The 16,104-nt window shown below is 54.8% G+C and overlaps 7 protein-coding genes across 7 annotated transcripts; 1 reads left to right on the top strand and 6 right to left on the bottom strand.

The window, feature by feature from the left end:
• Positions 1-555: 555 nt before the first annotated feature.
• PG986_004404 (2-haloacid dehalogenase) lies at positions 556-1,471 on the bottom strand (the record flags this gene model as incomplete). Its single annotated transcript, XM_066840626.1, has 2 exons — positions 556-1,180; positions 1,275-1,471. 2 exons carry the CDS (start codon positions 1,469-1,471, stop codon positions 556-558), a joined length of 822 nt encoding a protein of 273 aa, XP_066703253.1.
• Positions 1,472-2,206: 735 nt separating this feature from the next.
• PG986_004403 (uncharacterized protein) lies at positions 2,207-4,381 on the bottom strand (the record flags this gene model as incomplete). The annotated part of the gene is made up of 2 exons (XM_066840625.1): positions 2,207-3,833; positions 4,008-4,381. 2 exons carry the CDS (start codon positions 4,379-4,381, stop codon positions 2,207-2,209), a joined length of 2,001 nt encoding a protein of 666 aa, XP_066703252.1.
• A 2,109-nt stretch (positions 4,382-6,490) lies between these two features.
• Positions 6,491-7,948, top strand: PG986_004402 (uncharacterized protein; the record flags this gene model as incomplete). The annotated part of the gene is made up of 2 exons (XM_066840624.1): positions 6,491-6,718; positions 6,992-7,948. 2 exons carry the CDS (start codon positions 6,491-6,493, stop codon positions 7,946-7,948), a joined length of 1,185 nt encoding a protein of 394 aa, XP_066703251.1.
• Positions 7,949-8,498: 550 nt separating this feature from the next.
• Positions 8,499-10,012, bottom strand: PG986_004401 (uncharacterized protein; the record flags this gene model as incomplete). The annotated part of the gene is made up of 3 exons (XM_066840623.1): positions 8,499-9,605; positions 9,649-9,852; positions 9,905-10,012. 3 exons carry the CDS (start codon positions 10,010-10,012, stop codon positions 8,499-8,501), a joined length of 1,419 nt encoding a protein of 472 aa, XP_066703250.1.
• A 1,681-nt stretch (positions 10,013-11,693) lies between these two features.
• Positions 11,694-12,932, bottom strand: PG986_004400 (uncharacterized protein; the record flags this gene model as incomplete). The annotated part of the gene is made up of 2 exons (XM_066840622.1): positions 11,694-12,469; positions 12,545-12,932. The coding sequence occupies 2 exons, from the start codon at positions 12,930-12,932 to the stop codon at positions 11,694-11,696; spliced, it is 1,164 nt and encodes a 387-aa protein (XP_066703249.1).
• A 331-nt stretch (positions 12,933-13,263) lies between these two features.
• PG986_004399 (uncharacterized protein) lies at positions 13,264-13,647 on the bottom strand (the record flags this gene model as incomplete). The annotated part of the gene is made up of 1 exon (XM_066840621.1): positions 13,264-13,647. One exon carries the CDS (start codon positions 13,645-13,647, stop codon positions 13,264-13,266), a length of 384 nt encoding a protein of 127 aa, XP_066703248.1.
• An 826-nt stretch (positions 13,648-14,473) lies between these two features.
• PG986_004398 (NADPH dehydrogenase) lies at positions 14,474-15,757 on the bottom strand (the record flags this gene model as incomplete). The annotated part of the gene is made up of 1 exon (XM_066840620.1): positions 14,474-15,757. One exon carries the CDS (start codon positions 15,755-15,757, stop codon positions 14,474-14,476), a length of 1,284 nt encoding a protein of 427 aa, XP_066703247.1.
• Positions 15,758-16,104: the final 347 nt, after the last annotated feature.

Below are 16,104 nucleotides of genomic sequence, written 5' to 3'. Positions count from 1 at the left end.
TATGTCGGCGACGAGGCAAAGCACAGCCCGGAGGCCTCAACCGAGCCGCCATCTTTCTTGACTGACTCATCGGGCGTAACAGAGAGCAGCAGCATGGCTTGCGTGTAAGTAATCGAGCCGCAACCAACCAACTTGGGCTTCTGTATCGGCCCTATTCACTTGAACGCAATGAACACTAAGAGTCTAATAGCATTCACTTGAGTATCCCACGAAATCAATAACCCTTTCCCAAGTCATTCTCGTGAACCTACTTTCTCATGGCCCAGCGTCAGTCTAATAATAGGGATGGAACGAGTGTAATTGACACAGCCGGCATCATAACGACGGTCTAGCGTCTCCTCCACATGACGTGTAACTCTCAAATATATTGACCTCCCCTACCGAACTTGCTGTTTCTCCATCATATCGAGCTCGCCGTGAATCTTTGGGAGCCTCCCCCTTCCCACGAATCCAGGCATCATCAGCAATCATTCTACCCCCCAGGAACCAGAAGTCTCTCCCCCCCTCCAAACGCGCCTCCTTTCTTCTCCCACCCTAATCCTCGTCCTCACTCACTCACTCATCCCCTCCAACCTCTCCACCATCCCCAGCAGCCCATTCCCAGCCGCGTAAGGAACCCACATATCCACCCACCCCCCGTTCCCTCGCCTCCGCAACCTTGCCCTCGCTATATCTCTCCTCAAACGGCCTCTCCACATAGAGCGCCCGCAGCCCGCACCGCTTCGCCCCCCACAGATCCCCCAAGTGCGCCGCCACGAGCGCCACCTCCCCCGGCTCGAGCCCCAGCCGCCGCACCGCGCCCAGGTACACGCCCGGGTCCGGCTTGTACGCGCCCCACGTGTCCGACCCCCAGACCTCGCCGAACCCCAGCCCGTTCCGCGCGTCGAGCGACGTGAGCAGCGCGACCGACCCGTCGGACAAGGCCGCGGCGGGGCCCAGCTTCGCGAACCGGGCGATGGCGGCCGCGGAGTCGGGCCAGGCGTCTAGTTCGTGCCAGAGGTGGTGGAGGAGCTGGGCGGTCTGCTCGGACGTGGTCCAGAGGCCGTCTAGCTGGAATTCCGTGACCAGGGTCTCGAGGTTGCGGCGGTGCAGTTCTTCCTGGGGGATAAACGTTGCCTTTCCCGCCTCCCGATCGCCCTTTTCCTTGGGGCGGGCATCAGAGTCGATGTATCTCTGATACCTAGACCTTGGCAACAGTATCAGTAGATGATTAGTAGCAAGAGAGCTTTTGTGTGAGAGGAAGAAAGATAAGTAAGATGAAAAGTGAAACGAACCATTGGAAGGCGAACCACTCCCAGTCACTAAACGTCATACTCCCCGCCCTCGCCAGGACCGCCTCCTCGACAACGCCGGTCGACGTTTCCTCAATCACCTTTCGGGCCGACGCTTCCAGTCCGTTGGCCAGGCTGTGGCGCCAGTTGACCACGGTGCCGAAGACGTCGAAGAGGTATGCCTTGGGTCTCTGCTGCATCGTCGCGTTGCTGTGCTTCTCCTATCTCGTCTGAGTTACTTGAGCTGAATGATGACAAGAAATCCGGGTGATGCTGGAGAAACAGATCCGCAACGACATTTTTACGATCGCCCGATGACTTTCGTTACTTAGATAAGTACCTACTGAACAGAGCAGTCCTGCATGTGGTAATTGGAGATGTCGATATAAGGGCGCGCCCATTGCTTGGTTTCCCCGCAATCCCGCATCTTCCTTCCCCTTCCTGCAACCCGTCATGCAGTGAGCTAAGGAGAAAGGGACCTCGTCATGGGAATCCCCATGCGACGCATGCAATTAGAGCATACTAGCACGGCAGGAGCTACGACTATCCTCCATACAGCACATCCCGTTTTCTTTCGGCACGCTATGTTACCGCAAGGACACAAGCCTTTACCTGTCGCGGCCGCAATATTCTCCGAGCGTTGAAGGTTCTCCAGTCAAACGTCATAAACCGGAAAGCTGTTTGAAAGGTAGGTTTTCTTATAGAAGGTGGTAAATAAATACATGAATATTTCGTACAGTATATACGATGATGTGTACATCCACACAATCGACATGGAAGTTTGACAGAACAACCGGAAAGCTCCAGCTTCCTGACCAACCAATCATTACCCTCTGAAACCCTTCGTTTTCCCTCTAAATTTACATATCCTGTAACATTATATACTGCGTGTCTATATGTCTTTTTATCAAGCGACGCTGCGCCCAGACATCCAATCATCTCCACGAAACGGTCAATGTCTTCTTGTCGAGACCACCGTCAATGTTCGGCAAAAGCTTGGTGTACTCCATGGTCATCTCCTGGGCCTCGTAATCCCAGAACATGTTGGTCCAGGCATACCTGATGTCCGCCGACGGAAGCTGGGCAAATGCGAAAGACTCGTCGTCTCGACCTGCATCCTGACCAGCCTGAGGTGGGTTTTGTCCTTCAATGTTCATCAATCCCTCCATGGCGCGCGCCAAGCTCACACCGTCCCACGGCCCCTCACGCCAACCGTAGTTCATCAGTAGATCAATGGCAGCCAGTCGCACATGCAGCACCCGGCACTTGGCCGCCACGAAAGCCAGTAGGGGCAAGATGCCGACCTCGTTCGTGAAGCCGATCGTGAACGGAGACGGGATCTCAAGATAGGCCTGGATATGGGAAAGCAAGATGTCGAATTCGGAGGCGAAGTTATCGTAGGCTGTCTCCGACGGGTCCAGGCAGCAAGAAGTAAATATGGTGGCGACGAGGTGATGGATGGTGAGGAACGTCAGCGTGCGCGCCGTGTTGGCGTTCCGCTCGGCCGCCATGAGGGTGCTGAGGCCGAGGCCGAACTCCTGCAGCCGAGACAAGTATAGTGCTTGCTCCCACGCTAAGCCGTCCTTGTCGACGCTGAAGTCTTGGTGGAGATTGATCCAGAGGGCTTTGGTGTAGAAGCCAGCGAGGGAATGGAGGATCCGATCCCAGATCGCCCGGGCCTCCATGCAAGAGTGCGGCGTCGTGTCTTCAATCAGGCAGCTGACGGGGAAGTTCTCTTCGTCGTCCGAGGTGGGCGAGTCGTCGTTGAGAAGCAAGTGGTAGGCCGACTTGCCGTGAGGGAACGGGACATTGACCGTCGCGATGGAATGCCGCGAGAATATGCAGGCCATCTCGTCTAATTCTTCATACGTCTCGTTAGGCTCGAACGCTTCCGGCGGCTTCCACTTGAACACATGCGATCCCCTCTGGCCCATCCGGTTCAGAACTTTTATCCCAGATCTCACTAGATTCCCTGCCACATGGTAGTTTCCCCGCATGTTTTCGAATACGATAAGGAGTAGGTTCGCAGCCATCGCCGTTCTGTCGTCGACGTTGTTGTTTCTTATGTCCTGCTGTAAGTATGATATCGCTTTGACGTGGTGGTCGAGGGCCGCCTGATGATGCCGGTTCTGGATCGAACTAGGCCACCAGGGCCGGTCTGCCGTCCTGATCCAAGGATAATCAGTCTTGAGGTCAATGAGAGCACGAGAGTAAGCACCGATGCCCAGTATGGAATGCCGGATGGCTTTCATCGTCATGCTGTCCCGGAAGGACGACCGGATCCAGAAGTTCGCTCCTTTACCTGGAGATAAGTCGCTGGCAACACGCTCCCTGAACAGGGCCATATACCATCCATCATCGCCACTGGCATCGAAGCCCAAGCCAAGTTGCATTGGCACCTTTGGCTCGATACCTGTTGCGGAACGTAACAGTTCGGCAGCCTTCGAGGCAAGGCTTGCCTGGGCGATGCGAGGTAACAGTTGGCGGCTGGGCGGGACTGCTTGCTTCGGTGCTTTAGGGAGCGCATATCCTTCGCATACAAGGCCAACGCTTTCGCATTTCCTGCATCCGGGTTTTCCCTCGTCGCATTTTACGTGTCTCTTCTTACAGCTTATGCATCTGTATGAAGTCCCCCGGTGTAGACAAGGCGTGGCCTCGGGAAAGCCACAGGCCTCGCCCTCCGAGGTATCGGATCAGCTTGTGGCAATGATCAGAGACGGGTTGAAGGATGCTTACCCAGTCTTGACCTTGGGCTTGCTGGCACGTTTCTTCTTCACTCTATCCGTACGATGCTGGGAGGTCCGATGGGTACTGCCCGTTTCTGACCTCTCTGGTGAGCTGCTCCGATCACTGTGAGTGCTGCTAGATTTACCACTCTGGGGGCTGTTTCCTTTGGGCATAAGTGAGATCTGGTTGGACCTCGGAGAAGACTTAGTTCCTGGCCGATATTCCAAGTCCTCGCTAGGCTTCGGGTCAAGTGCTGTTGTTGGGTTGTCCTCGGGTGATGCTTTCAGCTTGACGCTGACGTCAAACAGCTTTGATGGTGCAGGATGGATGGGAACTGGCTCAGCTAGAAAGACACCAGCTGGCCTGGGGTGTAGAACCGCCATGACCTTGATCTGATTCGTGGTTCAGTCATTGGTTTTATGTTCCACCGATTCGGTCATGGCTCTTCACTCGAGTGGGTGAGGGACTACCACCAACTCAGACTTTACACATATCTTGTATACCCTGGGAGTCGTAGCTGTTTCAGTTTGGCCGTAATATCTGAATGATGTCTGAATAACAGTGAAGATGAATGGGAGATAATAGTATCGAGACTGGTGACGTTGCCAAATGGCAATATGTCGGTCGATTGAGGCTCGTGTGCCTGGGGACTATGATAATCTTGGCTGAAGATCCTGAGTGAGAGATATGGTGAGATGACCCAGGCATGTGGAGAGGACCACGAGCATCAGCAAAGGCGACCAGCGAGATGGAAGAAGCAGAGAATGCGAGCCAATCGCCAAGTGCGATTCTGCAAGGTTATGTGAGAATGGTACATAGAAGGTTAGTGTAACTGGCAAATCTCACTGCATTAGTGGCATAAAGCAACCCCTGTTGAACTGTCAGCGGAGCCACCCCCAACGGGGTGATCGGGTGGGATACCGTTGCCGGGGTCAGATTTGGTAGGGTACAACTGTATCCCAGCAGCAGCTTGCACATCCCTCAAGGAGGGTTATCTAAACCCCCTCATGGTTCCATGTGGTCGGGCGGTCTGTTGACATTTGAAAAACCTGCATATGCAAGTTGTGTTCATGTCGCCAAGATGGATTTGATATGATTGGCTCCGCATAGCTGTGACTATTGCATCTGCATCGTGAACCAAGCCAATGAGTACGAACGTGCTTGCTGACCATGGACCGCAGAAAGTGTTGAAGCTGCTATTTACGACATCGACTTGGAATTTGATTCACCGTCAATTCCAGGAAGTGTTTTGCGACATGCTTTTACAAGCAGGCGATAACGTCTGGTCTGAACCTGAAGCGTAATGCGCCAAGAGGATTGTTCTGATGCTTAGGCATGGAAGTTCCTTGGTGGCTGTCATCAGCACGCCAACCGCCTTGTTCCAGCCACCACCAAAGCCTTTTGAATTTGATGCTCATGTAGATTCCATATTGGTTTGGTGATGTTCTCGGAAAGGGGGTTATATCTGCTTCGTGAAATGAGTTATGAATCCTGATGCTCGGCCCGTCAGGAGAGAGCAGGAGCCGTAGCATGGTGCTGACGTGATGCAGGTCTTATAAGGCTGAATCCAGAAGCAAACACTCGTGGTTAATGGGCACGAGTGCAAGTGAGGCGGTGAAACTGCATTCCGGTAGATAGATCGGATCTCGGGTGTTTCATGGTGGAGGGCTTATCGAGCTTGAACACCTTTAACGTGTATGCGTTGCATTGGTACCCGGCTTGGCGCATGTTCTCGAAGGTTTATGCGGTTTCCTGTTCGACCGAACACCTAGCTCAAGCCTTCATCATGTAGAGTCAATCCGGTTCTCGCGGGGTTGCATGATATTCGGGGTCTCGGGGCATATCCTTAGACAGGGGGGGCAGGTAAGGAAACGGCGCCGCAGCCCATTCGCTGATCAACGGCTTACCGAAAGTACATGACAGACCCAAAAGTTCCCAGGTGCGCCTTCATATATATTGGTTGCGTCGTAAGCTCCTTGCAGTCTGGTTGGAACCCCCCAAACTGGGCAGCGTCAAACGTCAGCTTGGTCGGATGATCAGGTCTACACGAACCTTACATACTCCTTATAAATTGTTATTACAAGTATTGCGATGCCGTACGGCCCAATCTTTCACCCATCTCACAGCTTCAATTCGTCGACGTGGGGAGTCTGCATTGGGGTGATTGTTACACTGGCTCCAGGTTGTACAAGAACAACTGTGCTGTCGAGCGGCTTCTCCGGAACTGTCGCATCTAACGGAATCATAAAAGTAGACTGGTGGTACAGGGCGCTTAAATCGAGCTGGAACGTACGCGCGGCGCTCCCCAGGTTCGTTAACACGAAGTTGTCCTTCCCGTAGACATATTTGAGCTGGTAGGCCTTCTGGTTGAGCTCGATGGTGGCTGCATCAACCAAGCGCGGCGCCACTAGGATATCGGCATCGATTGTTGGACGTATGCCTAGGAACTCGGCAACCATGACCCAAACGAAGACACAGGGATACTCGTAATAATGCGCCGCGCCATGCCATGGGCTTCCGTCTATATAGTAAACGTAGTCCATATCATACCGCTCTCCCATGACGTAGTCTTCACTGCGGCCCATCCCAGCGACGGTCTCGAGCTGGCTGAGCAGCACGTTTCCTCTCCCGCGCCAGGCCCAATACGCCGCGTCCCAGCACCAGTACCGACCAGCAGCGCAGAGGTCATAAGGTCCCCCATCGCCTATTTCGCTGCGCGTGTAATTGGCAATGCGGGCAGATAGGAAGGTTGGGAAACGCTGGAACTCGCTCATCTCGCGTTGCACCAAGTCTGTGACATGACTGGTTTGAGCTGGGTCGGTCGCACCAAGCATCACGGGTAGGATATTAGCCAGTAAGTGGATATGGTCATGAACAGCGCCAGATCGGTCGACCCAATCGACGAAACGATTTTTCTCCTGGTCCCAGTATCCCACCGGAAGTGGCTGGGCTAGGGTGTGGACGAGTAGTTTGGCCACCCCTTCGTAGTGCAGGGCGCTATCATTACGGCCCAGAAGTCGCTCAAGCTGCGCAAGGAGACCAAAAGATCGAGATGCAAGGGCCAACGACATGGTTTCACGCCCATCCTTCATCACTTGGTCCTCGTAATAAACGTCAGACCAAAGCCGGCCCATATGGTCTATATGCGACTCAATGAGCCACATGGCCCCTTCGATGTTGGGGATATTGGCACGAAGCCATTCGAAATCCTTGGTCCGGGCAACGTAGAGCCAAACCGACTCGACCAGCTCAACATTGCCTGTTATCAAAAACATATTGGCATTGGTGACGCCATCTTCACTGTTGCGCCGTATGTGATATTCGCGGCGGCCATCCGGCTGCAGCGAGCAAGGGGCACGCCAGAGCTGGCAAGGGTCTTCGCGGGCCAGGCGAAGATCGAGCTCAATCATCCGGCGTACCACTGCAAGATCGAGAGAACTGCCCGATGCGATCCGCCCCTTCACTTGGAACTCGTGGTCGACGTCGGGATACGTTCCTTGGTATTTGTCGGCCAGTGTACTGACGACATAACCCTCGGAGACGGGGTACTCGGCGGCGGCGGTGCGCTCAATGACGCACGGCAGCATGGTGCCCCAGTAAAAGCCAGCGAGCGCATCGGAGAGACGGCCAGCGCCAGGGAAATCGAGAGAAAATTTGTCGCCATGAATGTCCGCATAAGGTCGCGCTCGGTGCTGTGTCAGGTAGACCAGGGAAGCGTTGGCGGCGAGATGGGTTTGTCCGCGTTGGAAAGAAAGCGAGAGGGAGCCATTGGCGGTGACCATCCATGCCGAGTCGCTGGAGTTGGACAGCTCGGGCAAAACCCAGCCACGGCCGTGGCCTTGGAGCGGAACGTGCGATGCATTGCTCGGCAGGACATAGTCGCCATCAGCACTATCGAGAAGAAAGACCAGACCGGACGGGAAGCTGAAGATGAGATTCGACTTTCCTGATGCAGCAGTGGCTTTCCAGATGCGGCGGTCGACTTGCACTAAATCGCCAGCGACTGGGGGTGGGGGCGACGCTGCCCCAGCTGAGGCTGAGGCGCAGGGCCACTGTAGAACGGTGGAAGAAAGCAGAACCCACGTCAGCACCAACATGTTCACTCTCCTTTCAATGTTGAATCTATGACACGGCAAGTATATCGCGACGCGACAGAGGTAACAAGGGTTGGAAGGTCACAGGCCTCACTTTTGCCATGGCCTTGCAACCTTGGTAGGTTAGGTGCGGGGCAAGCGACCTCGTGACAGTCGCGGTTCCCTGCCAGAGAGAACATTACCAAAGCTTGAATAAGAAAACATTAGTACATTGGTCGATGTACAATTTTCCCAAGAATTAGAAAGTAAAAGTGAATGGAACGATGTAGCATAAGTAGGACAGATCTCCTTTTCAGTAAGTAGTCTAACCTAATAGTGAGAAAAAGAACCAGGAGACTTAATAACTGAGAGCTCGTCAACATCTAAGAGGCATAGTAGCCCCAGGCACCTTCACCCATCGATTTATCTAGACGATGGACTGCGGGTGCGCAAAGACGTTTCGGGGATCCAATCGCTTCTTGATGGTCCGCAGCCGGTCCAGGACCTCGTCGCCGTAGTAGAGCGCATGCGCCTGCTCGCGCGACAGGCTCGAGTCGGTGTAGTTGATGTACGCGGCGCAGCGCCCGTCCATGTGGCGGGTCATGGCCTCGTTGAGGCCCTCGGCCAGCTCGAGGCCCGACGCGGGGAAGGGCTTGTCCTCGTCGGCGAAGACGTAGTGCTGCGCCACCCACAGCGAGTCCCGGTGCGGGTAGGAGTCGGGAAAGAGGCGGGCGGTGTTGTTGATCTGGCTGTCGGCGCCGCCGTACAGGTCCATGATGGCGAACCAGCCGGGCTGGTTCTGCTCTTCCTCCTCCTCCGGTTCCAGGCAGCTTGGTGCGGAAATCGTGGCGATGTGCTCGAAGTAGCTCGTCAGCGCGGCGGCCGACAGGCCCGGCTCCGGCACCGTCACGCTCTTGGCGAAGAAATTGCTGCGTCCCTTATACGAGGATTTCTGGAGCAGTGGCTCGCCCCCAGCCTGCGATCTGAGGTTGTCGAGCCACGCTAGCTCCTCCCAAACTATGCCCTTGTTCGGCTCCTTGGGGAAGCACCGGAGGATGGCAGGTTCGATCTTCGCCTCGAAGTCGTCAGACGAGCCCATGTAGGCGCCACTGATTCCGAATCGTCGCTCGCCGAGGTCCACCCCGAAACTGAGGTTCCGGTCGACCACAGAGCCGTCGTGCACGAGCTTCTGCAGCTCCAGCATGGCCGAGACCGCGCCCTGGACCCCAGTATCGCCGATCAGGTCCCCGAACTCGTACTTCCAGCGGATTGTCTCGTCGGGAGCCCGGTGCAGCCGCAAATGGAAGTTAACAACGATGCCGAACGACTCGGCAGCGCCGCGCATCGCGAAGAAAAGGTCCGGATTGATGCCCGCCTCCGTGTAGACCAAGTTGCCGTTCGCGAGAACCACGTCCATGGCCACGATCTGGTCCATGGCGAGCCCCCACGCGCGCGAGGCATGGCCGTAGCCGCCGTGCGTGAAGTGGCCGCCAACGCCCACGCTGGGACAAGTTCCGTGCGGGATGGCGAGCCTCTCCCCCCCAGTAAAGGTTACAGGCGAGGTTCCCCAGGCGGACGCCGCCGCCGACCTTGGCCTGAAAGGTGCCGAGGCAGCCAAGTCGGTGATCATGGCGCACATCTATATTCTGGAGGTGGCGCAGGTCGACCACCACGGCGCCGTCCCGGCCCCCGTGGCTGAACGAGGTGTACGAGTGGCCGCCGCTGCGCGCCTGGACCTGGAGGCCGTGACGGCCCGCTGCCGCCACCGCGGAGCGGACCTCCTGGATCGTTTTGGGGATCACGACGGCCAGGGGGGGTATACGGTAGGCGTACGTTGTAGGTGGTGGTGTAGTCTTCCCAGTCGAGATCGCCGGCCTTCACTACCGAGACGTCCTTCTCTCGGAGCTCGTTGAAAAAAAGGGTGTTCGTTTCCATTGCCATTGTGGTTTCCTTGGTGTTTCTTGTGTTAGAGAATAGTGCTGAAATACCGTTTGTTGAGGATAGATGTTAATTGAAGATTGGTTTCTGGATGATGATGGACGTACTTCTAGTTCTTCTTATAGCTGTGAGCTGCGTATTCAACCGTTCTGGAGATAGCTGTCTCCGGTATGCGTCGAAGATAAGGTTTCCAAAATACTTGGTATCGTGAATGCTTTTGCTTTGGACAGAAATTCTCTGGTGTTTGGTGTCTATATGAGTAAATTGTCAGGTCTGAGTATCGGAGAAAGGAATTTATAGCCGCGATGGTTTCGTGTGAGTGCTTCACGGAGGCGCACCGTTGTCTGAACTGAATCCAACTGAGTTTTTGGGTGGTTGCATATGAGGTGTATTCAGCGATTGCTGCCTGCAGAAGAGACCAGATGCTGCAAGACGTGAAAAGGGCGTGGTATTTTTGCCAGTGAACACGTGGCGATGACTGGAGGAAATTATGACTGCTGTCCTATGACAATCCGAGAGCGTTGCTCTTGATTACCATCAAAGCCGGCAGAAGACGATTCAAGCAAAAATTTGCTGTTGTGAAAGCTGTTTTCCTTCCTGAGATAAACGAAGGGTGTGCTCAAATTGTCACTTGAATTATCTGAGTAAAGGTGGGCTACCAGTAACGTGAATAGTCTGCAATACAGGGCTCATTGCCGATTGTTTCTAGGTTTAGAGTATGCGGCCTTTGCTTGATTGTTCATTTTGAGAGCCAATAAGTTATTTCAGAGTATGCGTAAGTACTTTAGTGGTAAATAAATCGGCCTTGTCCTGCTAGACATCCTGACGCAACATGAGTTACCGAATCCTGGGCAATCGTTATCCGCTCCTATGTCCGATAACAAAATATTATTTCAGGGCTGCCGAACTTGTCACCAGATTCAGGTCACTGAATGATGTAACAGCCACATATATTACAAGTGGTTTGACCTCTTCCATATAGGGGCTCTATTAGAGTCGTGGTAAGTGGGATAGTCTAGATCAAAAGGGGGCGCTTCTGACCGAGTGTATCCCCCGGAGTAACGATGATAGGATATTATTATACAGCGGCAGAATACATTTACCCGCCAACAGGCTACTGGCTCGTTACCTAGGGCTCATGAGTTTAACTCTGCGACCTCCATGGTCGGTGTGGTTCCAGCCCACTCACTGAGTGTCTCACCCCTTAAAACCCATAAACTTAAACACAAAGAGCAGGATGATTTCATTTAGACACTTACTTCATCTCTTAAGATTGACCCTATTTACCTATACCGGGTCGCTGTGCCCAAGCGGTAGTACTGTTAGAATATTCTCGACGTAAGAGGGTTTACCTCTCTCTGCGGTTACTTTTTTCACCTCTTTGACGGGGTATATACACTCCTCGAACTGAACCTGATAATTGTGCGCATTACTTAACTAGTCGAGTTTACCCTATCTGTATAATAATATATAAAACGATCCAATTAATCAACCAAGACAGAAATGAACAAACAAAACATAGTCCAAAACTGCTATCCCCATCCAGAGCAACCCCCTAACACTCCTGCGACACATGAGGGAACACTCTGTATACCACCATTGTCCAGTTCCCTGTCTTCTCCCGCATTCTCTTCTCTTGAATTTTCTCAACTTTGAGTTTCTTATAACCAAGCAGCTCGAAGCCCTATAGCTCCAGCTCGTCGGACCAGCGGGCACGCTTGACTTGGCCTTCGTCGGCGGCCCTTGTCCTTGTCCGTTTCATGGCGGCGCTGGCGTAGCTAAGCCTATTAGTGTTGAAGCCCTGATTTCCGGAGTTGGGGTATTGGTTGTTGCCGGGCTGTTGGTAGGGATTGGGGGCAAAGGGGTTGTTGTTCCCGTTGGAACCATTTTTGCCTTGTGGTGGTGGTACGGCAGTGCTTGGAGGTTGCTGGGGAGCCTGCTTCGCGGTACTCTGAGTCTTCGTTGATGATGCAGATTGCTCAAACATCTCGGTGTCAGCTTGGGGTTGCAGGTGCAGCATCGAAGGCAGCCATGGCGGATCTTGCATTTCCGCTCTTGTCTTGGTCGGGAAGCCCATGGCCGCCCTCCGGACAGTATCGGTTCGCCATCTCGCGTCCGTGTGAAGCGCGTGTTGGTTGGTCAGGGTCGTGACGGCCTGGTTTATCGGCAACAAGGTCCGGTCGAGGGTCGTCCAGTTCCGAGCCACCTGTGCCGCGTCCGCGCCCGTGGTTCGCCACTCGTTGATAAAATGGCACATGAGGCGGATGGCTGTGTCGACCAGGGGATCCAAGGTCGTCATATCCGTCCTCAGGGGCCTGACGGCGGAACCCCTGGCCCTGATGGTGCTGCAGACACTGTTCCTCCACGAGGAGAAATTCTCGAGCCAGTTCGCCATGTAGGAAAAGAGCCTCGCCGCATCAGTTGGGCGCTTCCGGTCTGTTTTCTCTTGCGCATAGCGGACTAAAACCACGTTTACGTCAGCAGATTGTGATAATAGCCCCTTTGGGCTCTTTTGCCAAGCCCTTTCCTACTTACGTAAATCGAGCGCGTCTTCCTTGCTCAGGCGGTACACCATTGGAAAGACGGTCTGGAGCGCCGGGATGCCGTCGCTATCCATCAACGCGGCGACGGGTGCCAGCATCAGGTCTTCTCCCATATTCGGCTCATGTACCAGGTCGTTGTTTGCCTGGACGAGGCCGATATAGCCTTTGTTTTTGTAATCGCCGTTGAACCAAGCCAGGTTTACATAGTCGTCCCGCGCCGTGGTGATGACGCTCCTCGTCCGGACGCGAATCCAAAAGGATGCCCACGCCAAGGACAGATCAACCATCTGCTTCGGTGTCAAGGTGGCGCTGAAATCGGCGCCAAACTTCGCAACAAAGTTCCCGACGAATTGCGCATCTAAGTCGCCCTTGCCCCCCATTTTATCAACAATGGTCTTCTGTGCTTTGTACATCTCCCTCTAGTTCCTCTTAACGTTAGCACTTCCCCATAGCGGAATAGACCAGCAATAACACAAGAAGAGACGTAGATAAAAGCTCTAGGGCTACTCCTGAAGGCGATCCGAGACACACTTGGGGGAATAAAGATTCAGTTCTCCAAAAGGTAAACATACCAGCCTCTGTCTCTGTTCCCTCAAATACTGGATCTCTCTTCCTGATGGCCCTCAGTGTTAGTATCGCTGTTTTACGGAATAGACCAACTGGACGAATACAACTCCTAATGTCACTTACCCTGCTCCCTAGACTTCAAAATCAGCTCGTCAAACTCGGGAAGAATCGACGCGACCAGCCAATTAGACATGATAGGCGCACCCCCGGCGCAAACCCGGCCACTGTCCAAATCTGATTGTCCCGCGCCAGCTCGCGCAGCCTCGTCTGGTAGTCGGCTCGGTTCTGGCGCTTCCCTCCCAGATTTGTAACTTCGGCGCCGAGGAAAAGGTAGTGGTCCTCCGCGCGGTCGACTTGGACCCCGGCCGTCGAGCGGGGGTTGACCGGGAGCGTCGAGCTACGGCTGTCTGCGGCGTCGACGAGGGGGAAGTTCTCGCGGAAGACGGGCGGCGGTAGGCTCCCGTCCGAGCTGCTCGCTATGGAGGAGGGATCGTTCATCGAGACGTCTGAGTTCGCTACGCCTGCCATTTCGCTTAGTTAAAGGATATGCCAGTATTTTGCTTGTTTTCTACGTGGTTCTTATGGTATTATCGCTATAGTTTCCTCGTTAGGGATGATGGATGGAGAAGGTGCTGTCCAGTATTTCCATTTTACTTATCCAATCTTGTCCACCGAAAGGGGTACAAAGGCGATTTCTCGGAGCTGAAAACGGCAACCCCCTTTGACCGTGTCTTACAATTAACATAGAAGGAGCCTACCTCCAGCAAGTATTCAACAAAAAGGACAAAGCATTACAGTTGTAGATTTGCGCTGTCGGCCTATACTATCGCCAATAGCTTTGTCCTGGTGACAAAAGACGTACTCGATGGACACCACGATGAAGGATCTATCATACTGTACGAGTTATGAGCGAGGAAATATAGTGCGATGGGAGCAGAAATTATATACGCGAGTAAATCTGTACATACAGGCTCGGTCTAGTTTGTCTACATGTCATATTCATTTATCTGCATTTCTCTTTCTGAGATAATATAATATGGGGATGGCGTACTTCGTATACAACCACCAACATGATCAAACCCGCAGCCCAAACCGCGAGTACGACAGGCTTTCCCTACTGTGGATGGACTGTTCTATAAGCGTTGGCCTCCTGTTGTCATGTAAGGAGAAACACCAAATCACTGGAAAATTGTTTGTAGGCAAGTGTAATGTATCAAAACGTAAGCCATCATATTGATCATGAATAAACACCACCAGCTCCGTCCGATGCAAATCTCTATGTCTATCTAAACAAACGCTTTATCGTTCACGGTTTATATGGGAACAAACGCTCTCTCTATCTCTCTTCCCCCCTCTACAGCTTCTTCTGGCGGGCCTTGCCGCGGCCGCCGAAGCCCCAGCCGATCTGGTTCGCCATCTTGACGTCCGTCTCGAGCTCATCGGCAAGGGTGTAGACCAGACCGGGGTTCTTCTGGAACCAACGGCCAGCCATAACAACATCCAGCCCGCTCTGCAGCAGCTGCTCGGCGAGGGGCCCGTTGTTGATGCCACCGACCGCGGAGACGGCCATGCGGGTGTCGTCGCCCAGCGCCTTCTTGATGGCCTGGGAGAAGTGCGACTGGTACCCGGGGCCGGGCTTGATGGGCGCCGCGGCCTTGGGGTGCGCGCCGCCGCTCGAGACGTCGAGCAGGTCGACGCCGCGCGCCGCGAGGAGCGGCGCCAGCTTCTCGGACTGGGCGACGGTCCAGGAGGCCTCGGGGGTGGGGTGGAACTCGGCGCGGGCCTCGCTGCCCTCCTCGCTGAACTCGAACCAGTCGGACGCGCTGATGCGGACGAACAGCGGCATGTCCTCGGGGATGGCGGCGCGGACCTGCTCCGTCAGCTCGAGCAGGAGGCGCGTGCGGTTCTCGAAGGAGCCGCCGTAGTTGTCGGTCCGCTTGTTGCTGACGGGGCTCAGGAACTCGTGCAGCAGGTAGCCGTGGGCGCTGTGGATCTCGATCACATCGAAGCCGGCCTGGACGGCGCGCTTGGCGGCCGCGACGAAGTCCTTCTTGAACTGCTCGATCTCGTCGACGGACAGGGCGCGGGGCGTCGGGTTGACGCCTTCGAGCCAGGGGACCGCGGAGGGCGCGACGACGTCGTCGGGCCAGCCGCCGACCTCCTTGGTGGCGACGCCGTTCAGGTCGAGCCAGGGGGCGACGCAGGTGGCCTTGCGGCCGGCGTGGGCGAGCTGGATGGCGATCTTCTGGGACTGGCCGTGGGCGAACTCGACGACGCGCCTGAGGGGCTCGATCTGGCCGTCCTCCCAGAGGCCGACATCCTGGGGGGTGATGCGGCCGTTAGCCTGGACGGCGGTGGCCTCGACGATGGCCAGACCGGGGCCGCGCTGGATGATGCCGCCGAGATGGGTCAGGTGCCAGTCGTTGGCGTAGCCGTTCTTGGCCGAGTACTGGCACAGCGGCGACAGGAAGACGCGGTTGGGGAAGGTGACGCCGCGCAGCTTGAGCGGGGTGAAGAGCTTGGGCAGGGGCTGGCCCTCGATCTTGGAGGCGACGCCGGTGCCCGAGGGAGGGACCTGGGCCGGGGTGAAGTAGGAGATGCCCTCGGCGGCGACGTTGTCGATGGCTTCGTTCGACATGGTGTGTGGATGTGTGTGGTTATGGTGCTGCTGGGTATCAGAAAAAGAAACAACGAAACGCTACAGGCAATGAAGCAGTAGTCTATTATGTGTTTTTGTCTCGGTCTATCGCAGAACCAGATAAACTGCCGAATAGTATTCCAAGATGCATTGGACTCGTGGCAAACTCCCCGGCTTTATATTGCCGCCGTCGCACGTGGTACCATGCCGTCGGCATTAGCATCCATCACCCACCCAGACTTGGGATTAATAAGCGGGAAAAGATCATACGGCTTTACAAAGCACCTGTGCCACTAATGCCACCGGCTTTTTGCATTGCGTATTCCCCAAAATAGCGTGTAACACTG

This window comes from Apiospora aurea, assembly GCF_038362705.1.
Source record: "Apiospora aurea strain CBS 24483 chromosome Unknown utg000003l_segment0_segment0, whole genome shotgun sequence".
NCBI lineage: Eukaryota > Fungi > Ascomycota > Sordariomycetes > Amphisphaeriales > Apiosporaceae > Apiospora > Apiospora aurea.
This window is presented reverse-complemented; position numbering and strand designations above follow the sequence as displayed.